This window comes from Cetorhinus maximus, chromosome 24, assembly GCF_964194155.1.
Source record: "Cetorhinus maximus chromosome 24, sCetMax3.hap1.1, whole genome shotgun sequence".
NCBI lineage: Eukaryota > Metazoa > Chordata > Chondrichthyes > Lamniformes > Cetorhinidae > Cetorhinus > Cetorhinus maximus.
Window position 1 is genome coordinate 38,141,915 of NC_135902.1, and position 26,334 is coordinate 38,168,248.

At 42.7% G+C, this 26,334-nt stretch overlaps 1 protein-coding gene across 2 annotated transcripts in view; it reads left to right on the plus strand.

Annotated features, from left to right (window-relative positions):
- The window catches only part of LOC144699793 (pseudokinase FAM20A-like), a 65,745-nt gene that overhangs the window by 23,224 nt on the left and 16,187 nt on the right, over positions 1–26,334 (plus strand). For both annotated transcript variants that reach the window (XM_078571031.1, XM_078571032.1), the window contains 5 exons: positions 3,852–4,027; positions 6,629–6,679; positions 8,982–9,060; positions 18,217–18,309; positions 22,624–22,739. In XM_078571031.1, coding sequence (XP_078427157.1) covers positions 3,852–4,027; positions 6,629–6,679; positions 8,982–9,060; positions 18,217–18,309; positions 22,624–22,739 — 515 coding nt within the window. The remainder of the gene's footprint in view (positions 1–3,851; positions 4,028–6,628; positions 6,680–8,981; positions 9,061–18,216; positions 18,310–22,623; positions 22,740–26,334) is intronic.

Genomic DNA, 26,334 nt, shown 5'->3' on the forward strand with positions numbered 1-26,334 from the left:
CATGAGAAATCTGTTGTTGCAAAACATTTTTGGCTGTCCAATCATCATGCTTATTTTATGATATAGAAATATTGTTCCAATGTACTGCAATATTTTATGTTAAGGTGTTTATAATGAAACATATTAAAGCGTTCCATAAATGATGTTGTTCATTTATGGGTGTGCAATAACTTGTTCTCACATGCATTTAAGTACAGTACTTACTTGGCAGTAAGGTAATTGAGCTTGTCGTAGCTTGACAGTAATGCTCACATGTGCATTTATTAGTAATTGGGACCTTTGCTTCGAAATTACAGTTTGCGTCAAGCCAATTTTGCTAAACAAAGCAGCAGTAAAATCAAGAATGCACATTATGCAATTGCTCTACACTTCCACCCATGGCCATACAATGCGAGCTCTGTACACTTAAATGCACAAACAGCAGTGAGGACTGTTAAAATCAGCACAATTGCTAATGAACATTGGGAGCAAACCATATCTTTGACTTCCGCATCAAACCTGCCATTTGACCTTTGCATTCATCTAATTTGACTGTAAAGCCTAAGGCAGTATCTCTTGCAGCAGAGTTTCACCATGAAACAGCTCATTTTCCCAATCATGTCATTCTGAGTACACAGCACAATAGGGACCATTCAGCGCTCACCTGGTAGTCAATCTGTCTGAGAGCATGAGCGAGAGCAAGGCTGCCAGGGACGTAGAGTGGCCCAAAGGTTATACTATCTGTACCTGCTGCTGTGCTACCCAGCAATTCCTTCACATCTGGGGCTTCTAAAGTCAGGCCATTTAAGTCTGTGCCGACCTTTCCATCCAATTAATGTACAGATGGTCAGTGATCGGTCATGCTACCTTCCTGCAATCACCTGAAGGAGAAAGCATACAGCAATGACAACTTTTTGGAGCTTCATCACAATCTGCAGCCCTATGCATGTCCTTGGCAGCAGTTTGTCTTTGGTGCGTAGTTAGTAATCTTGCATTCCTTGTTCCTATTGACAATAACAAGGCTGTTTTCTGAGTGTCAGTGATAGGCTGTTGGAATGAAGTGCCATGTATCCTCTGAGTTGAACCATGAGACAGGCGTAAGGCTGATACAGTGCCATTTTCTGGCATATCTTCTGTCATTTGCGGGGTCATGGGGGCTGGATACACTTAACGTGCCAACCCCCAGATGCAGCAAACTTATCGGTGTCCAGTGCAACTATGCTCCTGCCGCTAGGCATTCTCTCAGCATGTCCATTGATCTGGGACCAGACCTCTGATCTGTTACCTGGGCACTGATGTCCTGCATCACCAACACATTGGAAACAATCTCTTTGCCTGGTTTCATCGGATCCAAGCCCTTATAACAGTAGGCCAAGCATCAATGGAAGGTACTTTGTCTAGGCTTAGGTTCTCTGTCAGTGGTAGCTCTGTAGTGGAGATGGCACGCACTAGGAGAGAGAGTGCGAGAGGAGCAGCGGCGCCCTCAGAGGGCTGTAGAGGCTGGGTCGTTAAGTAAATTCAAGGCTGAGAGACGTTTTTAATCAGTGAGGGAATCAAGGGTTATAGGGAAAAGGCAGGAAGGTGGAGTTGAGGATTATCAGATCAGCCATGATCTCATTGAATGACAGAGCAGACTCGATGGGCCAAATGACCTACTTCTGCCTCTTACATCTTATGGTCTTAGGGTCTAACTCATGGACTACAGTTCTGTTAAGCATTCATGTGCAATTGCACAGGTGCCTGTAGTGGACTTCTCACACTTGCACTCACATCCTACGGGCTGCTTGGCCAGTCCACTACTGACAACAAAACATGGTGCCCAGATAGCAGACCTTCTTAAGAATTGAAGGCTGCTGAGGTTGAAACTTCCTGTACTCTGCAGCTGAAAAAAGCCATTAAGAGCTGCAGCTGTACATTATTCTCTCCTCCACACTGACAATGGACCCCTGCTGAAAAGCCCAATTCAGGAGCACTTTGTACATATTCAGCAAGGCCAACATTGACTGATCCTAGTGGAATGGCTGCATGCTCCAACCTTTGTACATTCCAGATTCAATACCATTTCAATACCAAAAACTGAAAAAAATTAAACCTCATATTTTCCGCTATTTGATGATCCTAGCAAACAAGAGGGCTATGTAAATGTTGCTTCAAAGTCTATAGTAAGCACAAAGAGATTATTCCTCTTGTTTTAGCTATAGTTTAAGGATTTGTATTCCTTGAAAAATGGATGACTGAATGTTAGCATAAATTTCTGTTAAGTTCTTGCTCAAGGTAATTACTTTTAACAACTTTTTCAGTATTACACAGGTGCAAAATGGCTATTTCACTCCAGGTAAGACCTGCATTAGTGAGTTTAAAGAGTGAGAAGGTTTGAAAGTGTCATCGTAGTGTTACGACCCACCCCCAGGTGAGTTTCCCCAAAGCTGTTGATCCAGGTGAGACCCTTCAATTTGTCACCATCTGGCTGGGACACCCCCCCAAATTGTTATGCCCTGGGTGAAGAAGGATGAACTGGCTTCCTGTCTTTATTCAGCCCCATTCTACCCCCCCACCCCACATCTGTTGGTCACAACAAGATTTAAACCAAAAAGGACCCCTCTCGCGGATACCTTTTTCCCAGACCCAATCGTCCTGGTTTTGATCAGACTTTCTTGGCTTAAAGGTAGGAGTAAGCTTATTAACTACTAAAGGCAAGAAAGGATAAAACACACGCATATACTGTTGTACAGGTTAAAAGTGAGAATTTAGAATATGTATATTAAAAGAAGGGTATACGGAACAGTCCTTGACTAGTGAGGAGTAGGTGATTGGGTGTTGCGGCCATTGCAATTCGAGATTCCGGTAGAATTGACTCCGGTAGACGAATAGTCAGTTTCGAGGTTCCAGTAGAGCTGACATCAGTAGATGAATAGTCAGTTTCGAGGTTCCAGTAGTGTTGAATTCGGTAGAGAGGGAGAGAGATAGGGAAACCTACAAAATGACGATTTGCAGGGGTACTGAGTGGGGCTGTTACCTCTGAGTCAAACTTGCAGCACTTGGTCTCTCTCAGAACACCCACCAATAGACAGACATCGGCTTTCAGCTCACTTTTAACCTCCTCTTTGCATGTTCTAAGCTGGAAGCAAATTCACAAATCCGTCTGGGCATCACAGGATCTCTTGATGAGGTAACAGTTAACTCCCATTATGTCCCAATGTCTGGACCAGAGGGAGCAATTAGTTTCTGGATGTTTTTAGAAGTACCTTGTCTGGCAGCAGGGTGGGGTTCAATTTCCTTGTAGGGAGTTACCCTGCAGCATCCCAACCAGCGGCTTGTGTGCATTTTCAAAAAAAAACTCAGGTCTTATTTTTAAAGTCCAATATTTCCGGATGCAATCCAGTGTTTCTGCCTTCATTATTATGACAATACCACTGACAGAAGTGAACAGTGCAAGATTGTACAAACCTCAGGAGCAAATGCTGTTTATGTTGTTGCCCCTGCACTTGTGGGAAACATTAAATCTTTTATTTACTCCTCTTTCATTTCATTTTATTTTCCCTGCTGCTTTTCAGTCAGAACTTCACATTAAAGAAAATGCCTTTCTACTGATACTAATACTTTTCAGCTAGAAATTTGCCAACACTTTGGGGTTTTTGGTCCTCTGAATTACATTTTGATCCCCTTGTTCTCCAACTCATAATTGCTGATCTTTGATGCGATTTTGTTTACATGGCAAAGTGAAACCAGTGCTTAAAATAAAGAAATAAAAAAAAAACGTTAGACAAGTCCTTGCTTTTAGTTTTACTGCAACTATTAAACCCTTGTCCTAAGAGGTGTGTCACCAAGCGGTTCACTAACTTTAACATTTTCTTTTTATTGTTTTCTACAAGGAGAAGAGCACGGACAGGGGACTTAACAGGTACACACTACAGCTCCCGGGTTTACCTGGCTTCTAACTGGCTGAAGTTTCACTTAGCAATTGATCGCTATGCACTGTACCCTCGATCGGATCCCTTTCTTGATCACCTGCTTGAAGACTTGGCTGTTCTTGGCATCAGTGAAGCTGGTAAGGAATCTTACAAATAGACAAACTGGCTGCAATTACCATTGCATTGGTCTCACGTGATGGCCTCCTGGGACTTGCACCCCAGGGCATTGGGTGCACAGTACATCCTCAGGCCTTTCTCAGGCTGGTCTGCACCATCCATGTTCCACATGAGCCTCCTCCACTCCACACTAGGTTCCTAAGTTATATTACCAGTGTGAAAATGGCACTGTAAACTTCAGCTTTGTGAAATACAGAGCAAATCTTTTCATTGTTGCAGTTTTGATTTCAGCCCATGAGAGGTTTTGGTGTCCCGCATGGTGTACCCCCATGCCATCCCCATTGGATGGCTGCTCCAACATTCCATCTGGCACTCAGCGTGGGCAGCAGTCCTGCAGCACGGGTCAGCGCGGAAAAAATCCCACAAGAATGTGAAAACCCAGGTCTGCTCAATCACCACCCCCTCCCATGATATTAACAGTCCGGATCTCCCTGCCAGACAAGCTCTAAACCACCTTCTATCCTGAACATCGCTTCATAATATTATTCATTCACTGGGTGTGTGCTTGAACTGCAAGTGGAAAATTCCAATTTCACCAGGTGTTTGTGAGTCACTGTTTCAGTGCCTGTTTTGAGGCAAATTGGACTGAAGGAAGGTGTGTTATCAGGAATATTGTGAGACTAGCTTACCACAAGGGACTTTTGTGAAGTTGGTGGGAATTTTATAATATGTAAGGTGTGTGCGCCCTGACTTTGAGCTGGGAGCAGTGAAGGTTACTAATAACAAGGTTTTCTTTGAACAATTTCCTCATCTATAACATTTAATAGGCCTTGCTTCTACAGTTAAAGCAAATCGCCAACCAAGGGGATATTAAATCATGTTATCAATAGCAATAAAAGTGCTGAAAACATCAAAGGCATGGCCTTTTTGTGAATTAATCCCAGCTCATTCAGACATCAGCAGCCCTCGGTGCTAATATAAAGTTGTGTGATGGTAGTCTCAGAGAGTCAGTGGAAATGGATAGTGACTCCATGATTATAATAGTAACAGATATGATGTTTGGAATGCTTATGCCACAGGTCAAAAATAATTACTGTTGTTGGAGTACATAAAATGATCAATTGTTTGATGCATGCAGACCTAAAAGAAAGGTTTGAGCTGAGTTCAGCCAAAACAAAGAAATAAACTGCTAACAGGCTAAAGGGAGGTCTTGTGGCACAATGGATAACATCCCTACCTCTGGGCCAAAAGCTCTGGGTTCAAGACCCACTTCAGCACTTGATGGCCATGTAAAGTGCATTCATAACATGGCCAAACAGGTTGATTACCAGCCTGTAAATCCTTTCAATATGCCTGATGCAGGCAGTAAGTGTGGGCGAGTTTCCTGGTTAGCTATACTGCAGAAGTTAACAGCAAGCCACTGCAGTACTTTGCTAAGCATAATCACAGACCAGTCCAGTGGAAGCCCATGATCACCAAAGCCATCTTAGAGTATAGTACATGGAGGAGGAGGAGGAATGAACTAAAGACCACATCAATCCCAGTGTTTCTAATGTATGTGGTTTGATATAGAAAAGTTCTGAATAGCTTTCAAAGTGTATCAATGCATTTGCACAGTACCTTGTTTAATAATTGATCAGTGCATTAATTATTTTAAGTACTGTTCATTCACATTTTTAATTGATTATTCCACTACCTATAAAAGCAACAGATCTACAGAGGGTGAATGAAAAAGACATTTTACGTAGAACAGAGGAGCTGGGTTGCACAAAGGTTTGAACAGTGTCCTGTAAGTTCTGGGATTGGACATTAGAAGACTGGTGAATTGAATCTTTCCTCTGTAGGGGTTCTACATGACATATGAAAGAATTGAAGGGTTAATGAATTATACTAGGTTATTAAAGGTTATTGCCAGTAACACAGAGGCCAACAGTCAGATGTGAAGGCTGGTAGTGGCAGCTGTACAAACCCAGATTTTTTTTTCTTTTTCGAGCTACTTATTTACTGGGAACAGAAGCCGCTTTCACTGAACATTTTACCGAGCTACCGCAGATTAGATTTGTTTTATTCAAAATCCTTATTGTATCTGAAAAATAAAACTTTTTTTTTTAACTATTGAGAGTGCTTTTATACATTCTTAGGTTGTCCATTTGAAACAAAGACCAAAGGCTGCAATTACACTCCCAGCAGGCAGCGCCCTAATCATATTGCTTGTTGGTGAACCTAACCTGTGTGGCCAGGAGAAAGTTCTGCTCAAGTGGATTGCAGATGAGTGTGCCTGCTTAACTTCAAGCGTTTAAATAAATAATGCTTAAGTTTAGGAAGTGCCCAGGAGGTCAAGCTGACTCACTGGACACTTTTGAAACTTGGTTTTTTGCACAGCACAGGAGCGACACGCTGAGCTTGGTCCAAGGTGGCCTCCCCAAGGATTTTGACATTGTTGTGCTATGGAAACAGGTTTGAGTTGTACTCTGAAGTTGCACTGTCATTTTTGTGATCACTCCAAAGTGTAAACTACTTCATAGAGACCCAAAATGGCACTCCAACTGCTTCTTAGGTTATTAATCTTTACTCTCTGCAATTATTTTATAAATAAAGTGTTTTTTTCACATATTTCATAGATTACACGGATGATGAAAAGGCTTTGAATGGGAGATGCAACTGTAAAGAAGGTATGAGAGACGTTTAACCTTCTCTATCCTGAACAGTTTTTCTTGATTCCCAGTCAAGGATTCTCGGTGCCGCCTCGCATTCTTGCTTGTGATCAGGATTAGCAGAAGACCCAGAAGCAGCAAATTTTAATCTTGATTAAAATGTACTCCACACATTGATGAACAAAATGAAGCAAATGGTTTCAAACCTTAAAACCGGGCGACATTAACGGATGCTTTTTAGAGTTTGGATAATCTTGGCCATTTTAAGTCACTTCTATTTGTGCAGTGCCTGCACTACTTGAGCTGGTTTAAAGTAAACTTTGTATCTGCTCTTGCTGCAGGAAGGGGATGTATGAGTCAACAGAAGTGGGAAAAAAAGCAACTTGTTTTTTCTCTCTCAGCAATCTTTTTCACACTCAGTTGTGGTTAGAAACAAGGAAATCTGTTGACAGTCTGTTCAACGAGCTCCTTGTTTTCAAGGGATATTTGTTTTAAACATTTAACCCCACCACCCTTGTTCACCGATTGCATTAAAATCAGTTGAACTTTAGACGATTGTACAAATGATAAGTATAAATATGTACTACCTCCTACATGTACAAGAGCATGATTTCTTCTCTTGGCAGCAAGACACAAACACTGTTTGAAGCTGATAAAGTGGTGTTTGTTTCTAAGGTAAGTAGAGAAGTGGACCTTGTGCCCAAATGTGTGCATATCAGATATTTGGTTCAACATTAGGCAGAAGGATAAAGGCTGGAGCCAAAACTGCCTGTGTGGATCCTGTGTATTACTAAGAATTGGGGGAGTTAAATATACTAAATGGGCTGTTGTCTTTCCTACTACCTGATATCTAATCAGTAGGAAGTTAGCATCACGTCTCTATCTTATAGAGCAACTTAGCTTACAATATTGCGGGTTATTGTTCTAATAAGTCCTAGTATGTTATTTTCCTCTTGCCTCAAACTGCCCAAAGTTTGCTTCCCAAATGGGAAATAGTTTAAAGTCAAACTAAATGTTAATCCCACTGAGACATGAAGTTTAGGAAAATTGTTGAGGCAATTTGTTAAAGTGCTGTTTAGAAGATGTCTCCATTTCATAGGATCTTAGAATGGTTACAGCGCAGAGGGAGGCCATTTGGCCCATCGTGTTTGTGCTAGCTCTTCGCAAGAGCAATTCACCTAGTGCTAGCCCCCCTGCCTTTTCCCCATAGCCCTTGGAAAAAAGGAGATATCTGAAACACTCTGCCGCCTGTCCTCCTGGACTTAAAGGTCAGAATGGCAAAGGTCAAAGTAGCAGAGCTGCTGTGCCATATGCTAATTTGTAAATCAGAAAGCAGCTCATCTGCCAATTTAGTAGGATTACTTTTTCCTTCAAGATTGCACTTGTGCCAGTACAAAGTAAAATCAGGGCAGTGTGTTTAATAATTTCCCACCATGTTCAGTGTTGTAAAGAACTGATAATACGATCCAGGATCTGCGCCCCAGAATCGCAGCTCCAAGGGGCATCACACATCTGTCCCAAAGTGAGCATTCTTACCCCATTAAGCAAGATTGGCTCATTTTAATATTTATATTTGTTTCCCAGGATGCTACTGGCATCTCAGGTGCAGTGAAGGCCTTAGACTTCTGCACTTGATTACATGATGTATTCACTATTATGTGATTGACACCATTGTGTACAATAATGGTGGGAAGTTAATTTTCGAACTGAACTCCCCACATTGGCATTCTTGCTACCTCAATCTGGTACTGGTGTGCAGATAGGGCAAGGTAGTTTTAGGGCAGTCAGTGGCATGTCTATAAGGTTCTATATTTGGTGAATAAGACATATGAGCTTAGCCAGCATTAATGTCGTACCCTGAAATAAAAGGTCATGACGCAAGTTGTTACATCTATCTGTAAACCGGTTTGCATGGCGCCAATGGCAGTATTTGTTCATCCCGAAATTCACAAGCAAAGCTGCACTTAGTTTAATTGTTTGGTACTTTGCGCATCATTCTGCGGAAGGCAGCACTTTTCCCTAAATCACGAGAATTACAGTTTATAACTAAATGATGAGAGATGTGGGCAGAAGATGTAGATTCCCCACTTAAAGCTACAAGTATGTGTTCAGTCTGCCCTCATTATAAAACCCAAAGTGGTTTCTCTGTTCTGAAGCCACTGCACCTTGGGTCTGAAGTTTTTCATACTGTGTTTGTCTTGGATAGTGAGTAGTATCTGAGGGCAGTGTTCCAATGAAGGAAATATATATTATATAGAACACTATTTTATCTGTTGTAACCTTCAATTTTCTTGTTTTTTTTCCTCTCTCCCTCTGCAAGTTGTGAAGCCAAGTGGAGTCCATCAGAAGCTGCTACTAAAATTTCAGAACTTTGGAAAGGCTGTTTTCAAGCCTATGAAGTAAGTTAATTCACCAGCACCCACTTTTAACCTCATTGCAAATTAAACGCCCTGTATTTCTTTCACATTGGAGTGAATAATCATATTCTGTAGTTGTTCACTACAGTTGCAAACATTCAAATGAGAAAGGACAAGAGAGGTATTGAGCCTTTCCTGTAATGTCAACATGTTTAAATCAAACTCCAGAGATGCTGCTGAGAGACAAAGTGTTAAATTCATACCTTGGGATGAATCATCCTACTTTTATTTCTTGGGATTTTGTGCTCTGATTATTATATAGATATTTTCAATAAAACAATCAGATTTTTTTTAACTCACCAATTTTGTCTCCTTGCCACTGTCCTACAGTTTTCTACTGTGAATGAAGTGCTGGGCTTCCCTGGCACATCACTCATTTGGATATCATTCCATGTGTAAGTCTTCACATTGAGTCTTGTCACACTATTTGACCGCTAGGGTCATCACAACTGACCTTGGTCTTGGCCTCACCCAACAACTACAGACCCGCACACACTCCAGCCACTGTCACTGGATATCTATCAGGAATTGGAAGCCTGGCTCATATCCCCTCCCTAAACCAGCTTCGCTGAGGCCGACTGAACCCTCTAGCTGACCTCAACTGAGGTGGCCATACAATGTGACACCAGTTGGATACTGAACGTGGGACTATCCTAGCTGGCATAGCTCAGCTTTTCACTGAATGAACCCACCGTGTCGTCAGGATACACTATCAGCATCTAATGTCCTTTACAGAAGGAGACCTGCCGTTCAATCAGGCTGGCCCATAATGTAATGCCAGACCCATAGCAATGTGGTTGACTCTTAATGGCCTCGCAAGCCTCTCGGTTGTTTTCAAGAAGGAGGCTCACCACCACCTTCAAGAGTAAATAGGGATGTGCGATAGATGCTGGCCTTCCAGCAACACCCACATCCCGTAAGTCAATAAAAAAAGGAGTTAAATACACTGGGAGGAGTTCACTCATTTTGCTGTTTGTTGCAAAACCATAACTGTGAATATAAAGAAAATGATTATAATTTTGCTACAAATAGCGAATGGGGAGAAACTTTTACTCATTACTTCAAAGGCAGACAGTTTGATTCAGTTGAAAATATACTCGCTAACCTGTCAACCCTTTCATGGTGATATAGATTTCTTCATTACTGTCTGAACTAAACAGTTTTAAAAACTTACAAAGAGCCAGAAAAAAAGTTTCAAAGTCAAACAACAAAAGGAAATGTGGTTCACTGGTAGCAATGAACTTTGTCTCTCTGTAGCAGAGATTAGAGGGAACCGGGAATCTGAAAGTATGTGACTTACAGCCTTGTACTGCAGCTTGACCTGTCAACCTCTCAAAGAAAGAAATCCACGATTCCACTTCATGCCACGTGTTGAGAGCGGGTGGCTTCACCCACAAATCTAGCTGAAGTAATCAGTGGTAAGATTCATGCCTTACTTCCCTTTTAATAGAAAACTGTCACTTATTCTACTATAAGTGGTCAAATTTCCAAGCCTCAGATCCTGGTGCAGCATTGACAGATACCCCTAAGAAATGGCATAAATAATTGTTAACGCTATTTCTCTGGAATTCCTACTGAAATTAAAGCAGAGATCATCAGAATGCCCTGTGGAAATTCTACACTTAGGCTCCCTGCCCCCTGCCCCCTCCATTCACACAGCCAGTAACGTTCAGGTGTCTCTTGATTTCAATGTCACTTGATGCAATAAACTTTCAATCTTGCATCAGAACTGAGATATGTTTTCAGCCTGACTCCATAGCTGATGCAGATTTTGCAATACTACAACCACTGCCAAGTTTATTTAAAAAAAAAGGAGCCCATAACCCCTACAAAATGCAGCAGTTAGCAATTGTGGTGGAGTGAGTTCCATGCACTGCAACACTGGCTTAGGGTTCAGAAGATGTTCACAAACCACAAGGTAATTCATATCAATTGAACATCTCGAGTATACAACGCACTCGAGTCCAATTGCTACTCCAGATAAGGTTCTCAGTTATTATACTTCAAAACTCTGAGCATTAAAAATTAATGGGTCAGCTGTGGCTCAATTGGTAGAATACTTGCCTCTGAGGCACAAGGTTGTGGATTCAAGTCCCACAACAAAGACTTGAGCACACAATTCTGGGCTGCCACTCTGGTTCAATACTGAAGGAGTGCTGCACTGTTGGATGCCATCTTTTGGATGAGATGTTAAACCGAGGTCCCCCATTCGCCCTCCCTGATAGATGTAAAAGTTCATATGAAGGCATTCTGAAGAAGGACAGGGGAGTTATCCCCGGTGCTTTGAGCAATATTTATCACTCAAACATCACAAAATCAGTTTATCTGGTCACTATCACGTTGTTGTTTGCAGGACCTTAGTGTCTGCAGATTAGCTGCCACATTTCCTACGTTACAACAGTGATTGCATTTCAAAAAATACTCCATTGACTGTGAACCATGTTGAAGACGTCTTGAGGTCATGAAAGGCACTATAGAAATAGATTGTTATGTGATACCAGAAACTTACCCATTGGATAAATTGGCTGAATTCCATTTGACTTGACTGCTGATCACAATCCTTTTCGAAATCTCAGTCCCAGTTCAGTTTGGGATTTCATAGCCGGGCAATCCAACTTAGCAACAGCTTCCTGTCTGACCGGGTGGAGCAGCGAGATCACTTTCATGAACCAGCCACAGGCAAAATTCAAAATTCAGGCTGATCCAGTTTAAACGTTGCAAAGGCTGTGGAGCTCAGACTAGGGAAACATTGTAAAAGATATTTCATTTTTAAGAATTAAATGCCTGCTTGAGCTAAATATTGCACAGAAATGCTCAGCTCACACCATGTCGATATATAAATTGGCCAGATTGTAAGTGAGACCCTGGGGCCTGCTTGCTTTGAATAGATTTGATATTAAGAGAGCCAAATAAGCATTTTACTTCCAATTTGAGAAGTCCAATTTTTAAGTGGGTACAAGTTCAGGTCTTCAGGGAATACGGTATAATTATAATCCAGTACCTCTCTTCTACTCTGTCTCTTTCCTATGGTTTTAATTCTCCATAAGTATGAAATATTGGCACAACTGCTTCTTAAAATGAAAAATAAAAGCAAAATGATGTGGATTCTGGAAACCCAAAATAAAAATAGAAAATGCTGGAAATACTCAGCAGTTCAGGCAGCATCTGTGGAGAGAAACAGAGTTAACATTTCAGCTCTACAATCTCACATCAGAACAGGAAAAAAGTTCAAGGTCTTATAGGTTTAAAAGCAAGCCCAAAGGCAGGGAAAGAGGGGAGGAGGAAAGAACAAAAGGGAAGGTAAGTCAATAGTGTGTAATGTTTTTATAATGATATAAAGGCACCAATCACTCATAAGGGATCAGGTAAACACGTTGTGGGTTCATTTATTAAGACTAGGCACATGGGAACATTTATTTAAAGGTAGAAAGCTTGAAGACATCAAAGCTGTGCTGTGTTCTGCTCACAGACTAAAAGCGAATCTAAGACACACTCACATTTCCCTCTAGTGATGTCATGCAGCTATTCCTTAAAGGCATGTTACAACATCCCCCTTTCTTTTTAAATATATTTTCTCCCCCTTCCAAAGAAGTATAACTATTTACACTACATGTTCATATTTAGTTATCATGATACAAGTGCATAGAACTGATGAATCTATTAGTCTCTAAAGTGTAAAGTTAACCTGCTAGTACACCCAGATCTTGTGATGGCTACAGGGGAGGCTGTGGCATAGTGGTATTTTCACTGGACTGGTATTCCAGAGACCCAGGGTAATGCTCTGGAGACCTGGGTTTGAATCTCATCATGGCAAGTGGTGAAATTTGAATTCAATAAAAATCTGGAATTGAAAGTCATGATAATCATGAAACCATTACCGTACCAATTGTCATAAAAAGACCCATCTGGTTCACTAACATCCTTTAGGGAAGGAAATCAGCTGTCCTTATGGCCTACATGTGATTCCAGACCCACAGCAATGTGGTTGGGTAATAAATGCTGGTCTAGCCAGTGATGCCCACATGAACGAGTTTAAAAAAAAAAACATTTCTGGAGGTTTCATTAATTGCTCAGTGATCTGTGGGATTGTCATTCTTGGATGTTGACCCTGGTTTCATTCGGGATCTTGTCCTAGATGGTGAGGAGCTGGAATGGATCTGATTTCTCCTCGGTTACACATCACCATTATGCCTTTGCGTTCAATGACTTCATAGGACCTTAGATCAGATCAAATCCTTTTACCTCGGCTGGTTGCCTCGTATGCTCTGTGGGATCCTGGATTTGAATTTATTGCCCCAAATGTAAGCCTGGCAATTCTGTACCTGCATTTTTATAATGCATGTTGGTCATCTTCTCTTGTAGTTTTAAAAGTTGCTCTCTTGTTTCTGAGGGAGTATAATTGGTAGGAGTAGGTAAATTGGTATGCACCAGTCTCCCACACATGAGCTTTGCCGTTGATGGAATAGTTACACTTAAAGCTGTCGCTCTCAGATGTAACATTGTAATATGTAGGTCTTACTTGGTCTGTCCACATTTGAGAATTAAGGGTTTCATTGTGCAAATCACTCATTCAGCTAAGCCGTTAGATCTGGGATAATGGGGAGAAGAAGTAGTGTGATCAATACTCCACTTCTCACACATATCCTGAACTGGCTTACCAATAAATTGTGGACCGTTATCTGTAATGATCTCTCTAGGCACACCAAATAAACTGAAAATAGCACTTATAGTGTGCACAGCACTTGTGCAATTATCAAATAATGAAATACTTGGTAAAGTAGTTAATGATGACGATGAAGTCAGTGCCATGGACATGAAAGAGGTCGCATGAAATTTTGGGCTAAGAATAGGTAGGAACCTCATGTGGAATCAATGGTTCTTTGTGCTGACTTGGCATATGCTCTTGACATGACACATCCTACTTGATGATGACTTCATTGTCATTGTTCATAACTGGTGACTGGACTGTCTCTCTTGTGAGTCTTCTTGTCCGATCTATGTCCATGTGTGAGTGATGAAGTTGTTGAATATTAGGTCACAAAGGTTCTGATATGATGACCAGTCTGCCTTCAAAAATGAATCCTCGTGAGATGCCTAGCTGATACCAGTAAGGCCAAAATGATGTCTCGTGTTAGTGGACATGCTGAATCAAATCAAGCCATCTTTGAATGATGGTTTTCCATAATTTTTATAGTGTGGAACTGTTCGCATTTCTTCTTGTAGCTGCTGGCATTTGCATTGCGCAAAATGTACCAGACCAATTTGGAAAATATCTTCAAGTTCTTTGCAGTCGTATCTTTGAATCTTTATCAAGGGACACTCCAATCTGGGCAGTGCACTGGTCAATGGTTTTCGCCAAATCATCTCCAGTCATTTGTGGTCAGTCTCTATCACAAATCTTTTGCCAAATAAATAGATACAAAAACGTGTAATTCCAAACACTAAAGGTATTGGTTCCCACTCTTATGTTGGAGTAATTGGATTGCTTTACAGACAGAGATTTTGAAACAAATGCAATTGGTTTGCTCTTTTTGTAATATGCATGCTCCCAGACCTCTCTGTAAGGCATCTATGCCCAGAGTAGTTGTCTCCATGGGATTGTAAAATTGCTGTGTCGATGCTTCTGATAATGGCTGTTTCAGTGCTTCGAAGAGGTATTGGTGATCTTTGTACCACAGGAAAGGCACATCTTTTCTCAACAATTCCCTTAGTGAAGATTTTAGAGAAAAATTAGGAATGTATGGAGACAAGAAATGAAAGAGATCTAGATATATTTAAAGATTGTTCTTATCTTGGAGTTGGCATGGCTTTAATATCCTCTATTTTACTTGGGTTGGGACGTATGCCAGCAGCGAAATAAATATAACCGAAGAAATTGACCTGCTGCATATTGATGGCACATTTCAGATTGTTGAACACCAATCCTTCATTATGTGCCACTTGCATCAATAAGTGCAGATTATGGTCATGTTCTTGCTTTGTTCTTCCCACAACGGCAATGTCATTGGTGATACAGATGCATCCTGGCACAATGCATATAATGTGGTCCATTTGAGCTTGAAAGAGATCCTGGCTAACAGTCCAAAAGGCAGTCACTGAAAACAATATCCTCTGAATGGGGTACAAAGTACAATAAACACTTGGGGCTTCTCTCTGAGATGTACTAATCAGTAGCCATGCTTGGCAGCAAGCTTTGAGAAGAATTTTGCACTTGCAAATCTCAGATTTAACCCTACTAATGTGGGTATTTTGTAGCAACAATGCTTCAATGCTGTGTTTAAATGTCATGGACCGAGGCATACCCTCAATGACACACATAATTGAGCTGCACCAATATGTGCGTTCATGTATTCTTCTAATGATTCCATCTTTCTCAATTTTGTCTAGTTTGACCTTCACCTTTGTAAGTGGAAGCTGCACTTGCTTAGTGGATCATTCTCCTGCAAGTGTAATATTGCTGCGACCTTAACTGCCAATTTTGTCAAAACATTCCACATATTTCGATGTTAGGTTGTGAACTGAAGTGATAGGAATAGTTTCTGAGGTTGATCTGCCTTGTGATGTCTAACTGATTCCATGGATTGTTACTAGTGTGACATCACTGCATGTTGGTAGACCTGCAATCACTGGGCCTTTAGTCTCCACAATGTGGCACCCAGGAGGACTGATTGTACTTGAACTCCAGGACTATGGATCCTGCACGTGGAATTGATGAACCGTTGTATGGTGAAAGTTTCACAGCATCGGGCTTTGCCATGGCCTTCCATGTCTGTGGATCCATGTCGTTTAGAATTTGCAGAGGTAGTATGTTAGCACTTACCCTTGTGTCAATCTTGGCCAATAATGAGTAGTTACCAACTCTCTTAGGGCAGATCATTCTAATCTTGGCAAACACTTTGGACAGTGAGATGTTTTCCATGAAATTGCTGGTGTGAAATGTGTGTTCGCCGCTCATTGTCTTGTCATGCACACTTATTGCTTGAAGGTATCCGCTGTGTGCAATCTGTTTGGATCAGTGCACAGCTCTTTGTAGCTGCGTCAGCCTTTGCTCTAGTGCACTGCCACTGCCAATGGCCCTTTCTGCCATATGCCTTGCAGAATTGATAGAAAGCTGGGAATTTCTTTGGTGCATGCAGAAGACCACACCTTCCACACATCTTGTTGGGTTTAGGTGTTTTAGTAAGCGTACCAACAATTGGGGTTGTGCTTAGGACCCGTAAGCTTCATTGACCTGTGAAGATCACTTCGTACTTGCGTCCATTCTTGAGTAGCTCTTCAATGCTATATGTTTTGGGCTTGTCTAGTGGATCTTTCTGGAATTCTTCCGCAGGAGTCGATGCACTCACCAACTCAACCTTTCTGTCTGCTAGCTCTGCGTTTGAAAAATCACAGTACGTGCCCTTTGCTCTGCATCTGCTGATGAAGTGGTCTATGGATCCTGTAGGCTGTTGTCAAAATGACATGAACTCTAGTCAATGAATATGGAAGTTTAACCTGATTCTGAACTGGTCTTCCAATGTAGTCCATATCTTTTGGGGATCCTTTAGCTCTTCTGCTGTTATCCTGATGTGTTCAGCCTGTGGCAGACCTTCATTCTCAATTGCTCGATGAACTTTTATGGCTTGCTTGCCTGGTTCAGACACACCTGAACCAAGAAACCATAGCTCTGTACGCTGCTTAAACATTTTGAATTTTGGATAGTAGGTCAACTGCATCCCAATACAAACTGGGGAATTTTGTGGATGTTTTGGCAATATCCCTCTGACCATCCTTCTCCTATAGTACCTGGGATGAGTGTTGTTGTAGCTGCTTTCGCGTGCTTCTCCAAAGCTCCGCACACTAGAATCACAATTTTTATGTCTTGATTTTTGAGGTTTAAAATTTTTTTTTTTGTTTGACTCTTCCTTGCTTGCGATCGATCTGGCCCACACTCTGGTTGCTCACGTTTCCCGACTGAGCTAACCCCATGCTGGTCCTCTTGATGCGCTGTCCCACTCTTTGAACTGACAGGCTATGCGCTGCAGTCTCACCATGAGGGTCCCTCTGCTTACCAGCTCTTTATTTAAGCACTGTGTCTTCAAAGCTTTTCTGTGCATTCTGCACGCTACAATCTCAAAGCTCTCCGTGCTTTGACTTCAGTGTGGTCTGACCAAAACGTCAAGAGTCATCTTATGCCATGTAGCACGATCTAAGGCAGTTCACCATGTTGTACCTTTACTTAATCTTGCTGCCACATTGTTTGACCAGTACTGAACACATTATCATGTTATAATGATGAAAAGGCACCAATCATCCATCAGGGATTGAGTAAACATGTGGGTTCGTTTATTAAGACTGGGTACATGGGAACATTTATACATAAGTAGAAAGCTTGCAGACATCAGAGCTGTGCTATGTTCTGCTAAAAAGCAAAAGTGAAACTAAAACTGGATCGCATGACACACTTCCCTTCTAGTAATGTCATGCAGCTAGCCCTTAAAGACATATTATAACAGGGTGGAAGGCAGGAGAGATTAAATTACAGAAGTGATGGTGGTGCAAGGCAAAAGGGCATAGTAATGTATGAGCCCTTAAAACTTAGGGGTGATTTTCACAGCCTCCTTTAATTCTGGGTGCATCCCTCTTTTTCTCTTGCAATCACACTCTCACTCTATACCAAGCAACATTGTAAGGAGATTAAATATCTGTAGCATTTTCTTCTGTTCTACAATATCAATGCGGTATGTTGAGGCCACCCAGCTAGAAAGACAAAGAACACATGCATTCTTCCAGATGGGAACTATCACTATCTAATATCACTTCTCAGTGGGGGGGAGGTGTTTATGGATGTACATTTCTCTATATTCATTGTACATTGGCTTCAGATCTGTTACTGAATTAACTGGGCAGTTGAGAGAAAGTATTCTTAACACACAGAGATAGACATCTTCTGGCAGCTGGCTACACAGCAGCCTGCAGGAAGTAAGGGGGTAACTGAGTTGAAAGAGTCCTCAAGAGGAGAACTGAAGAAAGATTTCAAGGGGGCACTGTGCGTGTTATGTATGTATGTATGCAACTGATTGTAGAGATTTCCCCCTTTAATTTGTTGTACAATGAATGTCCTGCACTACAAAATAAAATGTCCATTCACTTTTTCAGGCAAAAACGAGAGGAGGAGACTTCAGCAGACATTTTTTATTTTGTTGACTTTCAAAGGCATAATGCTGAAATAGCTGCTTTTCACCTAGACAGGTATGGCCCTGATTTCATCTGGCATTAGGAATCCTATGTCATTGGATGAATGTATAAAGAATTTTTAATAACAGTGGCCAGAGTTTTCCGGCCCCACTTCGGCAGGTTCCCCCGCGAGGTGGATGCAGCAAGCCATTCAAACCTCCGTTGACTTTGGCAGGATCGGAAGATCCCGCTGGTGGGAGAGGTGGGAAAATTCCGGCCACGGGACGAATCATGTGCTGAATTTCTATGACCCTACAAACGTCACTGGTAACAGCTCCCTGAGATTGGCTACCTAGCTTAATGAGGTTGTATGATAGCCCACTTATTTGTGTAATCATGTATTCATCTTTAACTCTTGTCAGCCTTCGCAATGCTCTAAAGCGTATGACTTTTTGATGGAAGATTGCTCAAAAAATGTACGTTCAAACAATGTGGTTGATCCCGGCAAGGCCACGTTTATTATCCATCCATAGTTGCTCTGATTTTACAATTGAGCCACTTCAGAGAGCAGTAAGAGTCGGCCTCATAATATCGTACAGGGGCCCCTGTGTAGGGCAGACCAGGGAGGCATGTCAGGACTTTAGTGAACCACTGGGTTTTTACAAGCCAGTTGCATTCTTGGTCCTTTTTCCTGGTGATGGTCTACAAATGACCAGATTTATACAAGGATCAGACGCATGAGGTTTTCGAGCTATATCATCTTGGGGAGTAACATTTCTGCTATTCCTAATTTTTGTGGAAAAAGCCAGTGTGCATACAAAACCAGATTTTCTGCTTTCCACAGAAACTGTGGGCTGGATTTAACACTCCCTAGCTGGCAGGGTTGAAGATTTGGGGTGGTGGGGGTGGGGGGCACATAAAATCCTGCTGCCCAGCTTGCCCTCATTTTACTAGCAATAGTAAATAGTGGGGGAATGAGGTGGTTCACTTGTGGGCCAATTGAGGAACTTAAGTGCCCAGTTAATGCCCACTTAAGCGCCTCATCCCGCTGCTGGGACTTAATCAGTGGTGGCATAGTCCCACTCCACTCCAAGCACCCAGCCCAGCAGCTTTCCTTGCACCGACTGGTGGCAGCGAGGGGGTGATCCCTCTTTAACTGGTCCCCTGGGCCCATCAGAGGGCCTGCCTCTCCCCAACCAAAGTCCAACCCTCAGGTTCCCTCCCCCAGCCTATCCACCATGACCTCCCAATTCTCCTCACCAGGGCCTGCCAACCTGGCCGCAGTGAGACCCCGAGACGTACATCCAGTCTGGCTCCAGCGCAGTTCACCCTCTTGACCTCGCTGCACTACCAGCAGTGGCCATCGCTCCCAGTGGCGCTGCCGAACTGGAGAGCTGCCGGCCTCTGATTGGCCAGCAGCTGAGGCAGGACTTCCTGTCTGAGGGGCGGAAGTCCCACCTCATTAAATGTTTGCAGGGCAGCTGTCCACAGCTGTTCCACACCCCAGCCCCACCCCCACTCAATTTTTTTTTTAGCCTGGGGACAGGGACTACGGCAATGTTAAATCCAGCTCCTGAAATTTTACCTATTGTGAGTATTATCCCTTAAAAAAATTCACAGCCTCATGATTACTGTGGATAAGAAGAGATACCCAGGCATCACTTCTGCATCAGCTGAGGGTTAGTGCAAGGGAACTATCTGAACACAAATTGATTTGTTAACACTTTATGTTTGAGCCATCATGTGATTTGATTACATTTTGTAATTTATAATTCTTCCAGAACTAAATGCACAGGGAAAGAATGCTGTTTTAATCAGCTGTAAATGCACATCTGGGAGGACAGAATGACTGTGGCCCCCCCACAGCCCCCCAACACCATCTGTTCATGTCAATGATGTTATTCATTTTACAGACAGGAGATCAGAGTCCATTTCTCTGTAGAACAAAAGGGAATTTATAGATTCTAAAATATAAATAAACTTTCCAACTCTGACAAAGGGGTAGTGCGATAAGTCTGTGCTGTTTCTGAGCACCTAGTTCAAGCTTTGTGTGAAAGTTTCTTTGTGAAGGCTGTACTCCATGAAATTCTTTATAAATATTGTTATTGTAAAGATAACAGATGGTTCATATTCCACCTAAAGTTTAAGCCAAAATGCTATAGTTATGTCAACCACAAACCACTGGGAGCTGGTATAATCATATACTTCTCGGTAGAGTGACACATCTAACTATGAAAACAATTGGGTGGAGAAGAGATTTTATTTATAATTCGCTTTTCATTCCTGAAGCTTAACTGTGGAAAGGGAAATGTTTCAAATGAATGAGCTCACTAGAACTCTGTTCCTCCTTCCAAGCTCTCTCTTCACAGGGGCAGCTCATCGCCATCCAGTTTACATTCCCCCCCTAGCCCCCACTGAGTTGGAAAGATGTTGGTAATTCAGCCTGAGTTCTCCTCTGATGGAAGGTTTGGAGGGGGAAAGCCAGCCTTTCGTTTCCATCCCTCAAGGTGGGAAATTCATCGGAGGAGCTGCTCCATCTAGCAGCCTCGCTGAGAGCTGATCCAACAAAGCCCCTCGACCCCAGGACCTGGGATTGTATTCATCCCAGGGACGTATGAGGTAAAACACAACTGCGATGGAAAGAAAGGTCATGCTGTGTGTAAAACAAGTGGCTGATTTGCTGCTGCCTGCTATGTGTCCATGCTGAAGTTACATTTTATCCATTCCAAGGCATCAGCATGCCTTCAGATATGATGCAAGTGGTCATTGATTTAACATTCACCCTTAGGTTATCCACAAGCACAGACTCTGAGAAATGGTGCAGTGAAGTGACAGGGACTGAGGCATTTTTTTGAAGTTTAAGACAATAATCTGGATAATAATGGGGAGAGGGAGAGAGAGGGGATTTCCACAGCCAATCACTGTCATTAACTGATCTAAATGCTTCAGTGGCGTTGTTGAAAATGACAGGGCAGACGGACAGTAGGGATAGCGGGCTAATTGTCTGGATGTAACCAGTGGTTTCCCCACAAGGATCTGCGTTGGGACCACAACCGTTCACCATATTTATTAATGACTTAGGTGATGGGACAGAAAGCCACATATCCAAGTTTTCCAATGACACAAAGATAGGCGGCATTGTAGATGGAAGAATAAACTTGCAAAGGGATACTTATAGATTAAACAAAATGTGCAAAACTCTGACAAATTAATTTTAACGTAGGCAAATGTAAGATCATCCACTTTGACTTAAAAAGATAGAACAGGGTTCTTTCTAAATGTTGAAAAGCTAGAAATAGTGGAGGTCCAAAGAGACTTGGGAGTCCACGTACACAGATTATTGTAAGGTCATTGTCAAGTACAGAAAATAATCAAAAAATACAAATGGAATACAGGCCATTATTTCTAGAAGAGTAGAATACAAGGGAATAGAAGTCATGCTCCAGCTATACAAAGCCCTGGTTAGACCAGACCTGGGATACTGAGAGCACCATACCTTAGGAGTTACGATTCGGTAACGTTTAAAGAGAAATCCAAACACCTTGTAATTAACTGATAGAATTATGCCACAAGATTTTACGTTTTTAAACAAAAACAAATTTCATTGTGTATAAGAATTAAACAAAGTAAGCAGTATTAACACTTGGGTTAATAGGTTTTGAGGAGTGAAGTTAGGAGCCATGCAAAGGGTGGTAGAAGTTTGGAACTCTCTGAGGTGGATTGATTTTTGTTAACCTAAGGTATTAAGGGGAAAAAGGTAAATGGAGTTAAGTTACAGATCAGCCATGACCTCATTGAATGGTGGAACTGGCTTAAGGGGCTAAATGGCCTCCTCGTGTTCCTATTGTTGTGTGATATTATGTGTGCCTGCATGCCATTATAATGTAAAGGTGCTTGGCAGAGCAAGGGTTAATGTGGGACTGGAGAATCACATTGTCCATGATATGATGTATAGAGTCATATGGTAATAGAGAGAACAGTCTAGAAAGAACACTCTGGAACCAGCCTGCATGGAGGTAACAACACCATTCATGACAGTAGCCTGGGATCTGTAAATAGCTAAAGGTTAATAATAAAGGGTTCATGTTTATATATGCAACACTCAAGATCTCATCTTTGAGACACCTTAAGAACCCACGTTACAACACTTATATATAAAGAAATTCAGTAAGACACAAAGTCAATAGTTCCTTTCAGTCCTTTGTGAAAATAACACTGAGACTGTTAGGAACTTGCGTTTTTTTTTAAACAGATTAAGTACAAAAATAGCAGTTGGTCAAGAGTTTAAACCCGTCCCCAGACACATGCACACACACTTGTATCTGAAAATATTTTCATCAAATATATTATTCATTGTATAAACTGATGAATTTATACTTTTTATTCAAGAATTCTTGATTTCCGGCGTGTTCCACCAGTGGCCGGACGAAAGTTTAACCTAAGTAAAGAAATCCGAGACCTGACTAGAAATGAAGATTTGAAAGGCACTTTTTTCATCTCACCAGGTAATGAAGAAAGAAGCTGAACTCTAGAGAAGCCTGCGTAGCTCAGAGCAGAATATTTGTGTACTACAAGGCAGCTCAGAAGCAGCTTACTTTTACTTCAATAGAAGTTGGAAACATTTTAGCCATCTTACCTTTGATTATAGGACTCCATTTTGAGGGCAGATCTTTAGAATAAGTGGAAGCCTGGGTTTGAGTACAATCACTATTCAGCATTGCAAACTCAATGAATAACTCCTTCGGAAAATGAATAGGAAGGCTCGGTCTGAGATGTTCAGAACAGTGGGCATAGATGTAGCTTTGCACCGCCCTGTACTTAATGTAATGCAAGATATTGAGCCCTCTGTTCTGACATTGTCCAAATTCAGTAACAATTCTTGCTGTGTAAAAACGGAAGCCTAGTTTACCATGAAAAATGTTTGTGCTTTATTATTGTTTACTTTGCCGTTCACATTCCATCATCTTTCTATTATGCTGAGAGGACTTACACTTAGCAAAAGTGGATAGCCAGGCAGCCATCTACCATTTTAAACTTGGCTGTTCAACTATTTAGGTAATCTAAGCTAGTGTAATTTTTGATCCCTGGTTCCATTGAAGGTTATAAAAACATACAGAAGCACAGAACAAGAATTTAAATTGACCCATTAAAAGCTGCTTCTTTCACATGCCTGGTACAGTCTTTCCTATTACTTAACCTCCTGAGGAGAACTTCAACATAAATATTTTCTGATCCTCAAAGATACCCAGAAGGTAAAAACTGAGAAATAAGAATACTGGTCCTAACTGATCTTGTATACCTTAAAATGGAACACCAGTAAAAACTGGGAAATAAGAGTACTGGTCTGAACTGTTTTTCCCTTCTGGGTAACCAAACAAAACTCTAAACTGCCTATTCTATGCTATTCACAGCTGGCCAATGATAATGGAAAGAATCCGTCATTGTTCATCCAGTGTCAGATTACTTTGCTAGTGTTTTATTCAGATCAAAACAAGAGATCTTGTGAAAGTGTGTCAGATGAACTTTCCTGGGACATGCCATATGCGTGTCCATGGAAGTGGAGGAAGATTGAGAACCCATCCAGAAGGAAGTTCTTTTCTCTCCTAGTGCCGAAAGCTGAACCCAGGATGATCGGGCAGGACTGGAAATTGCCGCCTGAAGCCAACGGACCTTTGGCTGGTCCATCAACTTTCTGTCCCGCCTGCCATGGATTCTCACCATGGGCAGGACCGGAAAATCCCATGGAAGTTGGTGAAGTAACAAAGACTGGAACGTTCCGGCTCTGCCATGGTGGGCTCCCTCACGGTGGGTTCCCCTGCGGCAGATGCATGAGACATTCAAACATGCATTGACTTCGGCCGGACCAGAAGATCTCTCCTTCGGGAGGGGCTGGAAAATTCGGGCCAAAGTGTCCACCTCCCTTGTGCATGCTTTGCAGGTCTACCAACCCACCAGGATTGTGCTGAAACCACCAGAAATTACAGATTAATCTTCTGGATACAGTTGTCAGCGAGGCACAAATCTCATAGGAGCATTTAAAAAAAGATTATACGCTCTCATTTTGTTTGAACACTTTTGTTCATTCATTGTGAAAATATTAGAGATGGGCAAAAAAAAAGGGCTGGGCAGAATTTTCCGTGCCCGTTGGCGGCGTGAGTGGACAGTATGATGAGAAGGCCAAAAATTGTTTCATGAAGTTGTGAAATCAGTTTGCGATCGTCCACTCAGCCCATCGATAGCAGGCCACGTTTCCCACCATCAGACGTCAGGAACTTCATTGTAATATGGCAGCATATCATTATAAGGGTAGCCCACTGGATTGTTCGCCCATGTCGGTATGATTGCACACCAACATGTTTCACAGCAGCATTAAAAAGTGTGCAGTTGACGGGCTGCACTTTTAGGAGAACTCAGAGGTGAGTGCACAGTAACGTTGTGGAGTGCTCAGGAGAACACCTGTTGGACTTCATGACTGAGGCATATTGGGGTTGGGCAAAGGCTGCACATGCAGGGTGCGGGGTGGGGTGGGGGGAGGTGAGCGAGGGAAGTGGCCATGCATTAGGTTCGCCTTGTATAAATTGACTATTCTTCTGCAGCTGAGACAGTTCAGGCGCAGCCACATTGACATGATTGGAGTCGGGTCTCCAGCTTATCTGACACTCAAGCAACACAGAGGCCTGAAAGTGCCACCAAGTGCTCCAGAGCTTTTCACTCCTTGGGCACAGACTGCAAATTAATGAGCATTTTAGTGAACTGCAGAACAGTTGGACGACTGGGCACGTTGTACAATCTCCTTGCTAAAGCTGACCATGGAGCAGTCACTGGTGGAGGTGCTCACAGCCCCTTGCAATGTCATCATCCCAGTTTGGACCAGTCACCCCCATGTTTCAAGCTAACAGTGCAGCCTTGCAACGTGGGTTAGGAGAATGCCTGTGCCTGAGCTGAGAGCACAGCATGCAGTCCAGTGGGCAAAGCTGCCACCAATTGGTCAGCTGGAGTGGGGCAGAGGAAGGTGAGGTTTCGGGCAGCCATGCAGTGCACTTTTATCTAGCCAGTCAAGTGGTGGCCAACACTCTCTGGGATGCGTTAAGGGACCTTCAGATTTAACCAAGAGAGGGCCGTAGTACACCCAAGCTAACCCATGTGTCTCTCTGTCTCATCCTGCAGGAGGTGTACATCAAGACCACGGAGCCTGGTGACCTAGCTGTAAGCCTCGTGGTGTGAGAGTGAAGACAACGGAGAAAGAGCGACTGAGGTGTCTGGCTGAGCGGAGGGAGGAGCAGCACCCTCTGGAAGAAGGGGTGGCTGGGGCTCCTGCACACACTACTGAAGAGCCACAGTGAGCTGTTGCAGGTCAGCGCTTAGCTAGACCCAGAGTCTATGGAATCCACCTTTCCTTTCTGCAGATGACTGACAACAAGTGTCAGCGAAGACTGCGCATGTCTGGGGAACTGGTTGGTCACATCTACCAGCTACTGCAGGATTTGGCGCCATGTGGACATGAAAGACATCCCCTGCCAGTGGCCACGAAAGTGACAGTGGCATTCAATTTCTACGGCAGTGGCTCCTTTCAGGGCTCCACGGGTGTCCTCTGTGGGATATCACAAGCTTCCATCCACAAATGCATCAATGAGGTCACGGATGCCACCTTCGCAAGGGCACACCACTTTGTGCATTTTGCCCGCAACCAAGAGAGCCAAGATGCAAGAGCGATTGGATTTGCCCTGATCTCGGGTTTCCCACCAGGATGGTGCAGGGGGCCATCAACTGCATTCACATGGCACTCAGATCTCCGTTGCAACACACAGTCAACTATGTCAACCACATGAGTTTCCATTTGCCGAAGGTGCAACTGATGTGCGACCACCACAAATGCATCCTGCAGGTCTGCGCACGGTTTCCAGGGAGTGTGCACGACTCCTACATTCTCAGTAGGTCATAGATCCCTGACGTCTTCCAGGGTCCACAGAGGTTGCAGGGATGGCTCCTCGGGGACAAGGGCTGCCCGCACAGGCCGTGGCTGATGACTCCCATGCGGTGGCCTCAGACTGCAGCAGAGTAACGGTATAATGAGGCTCATGCAGCAACTCGCAACTTGGT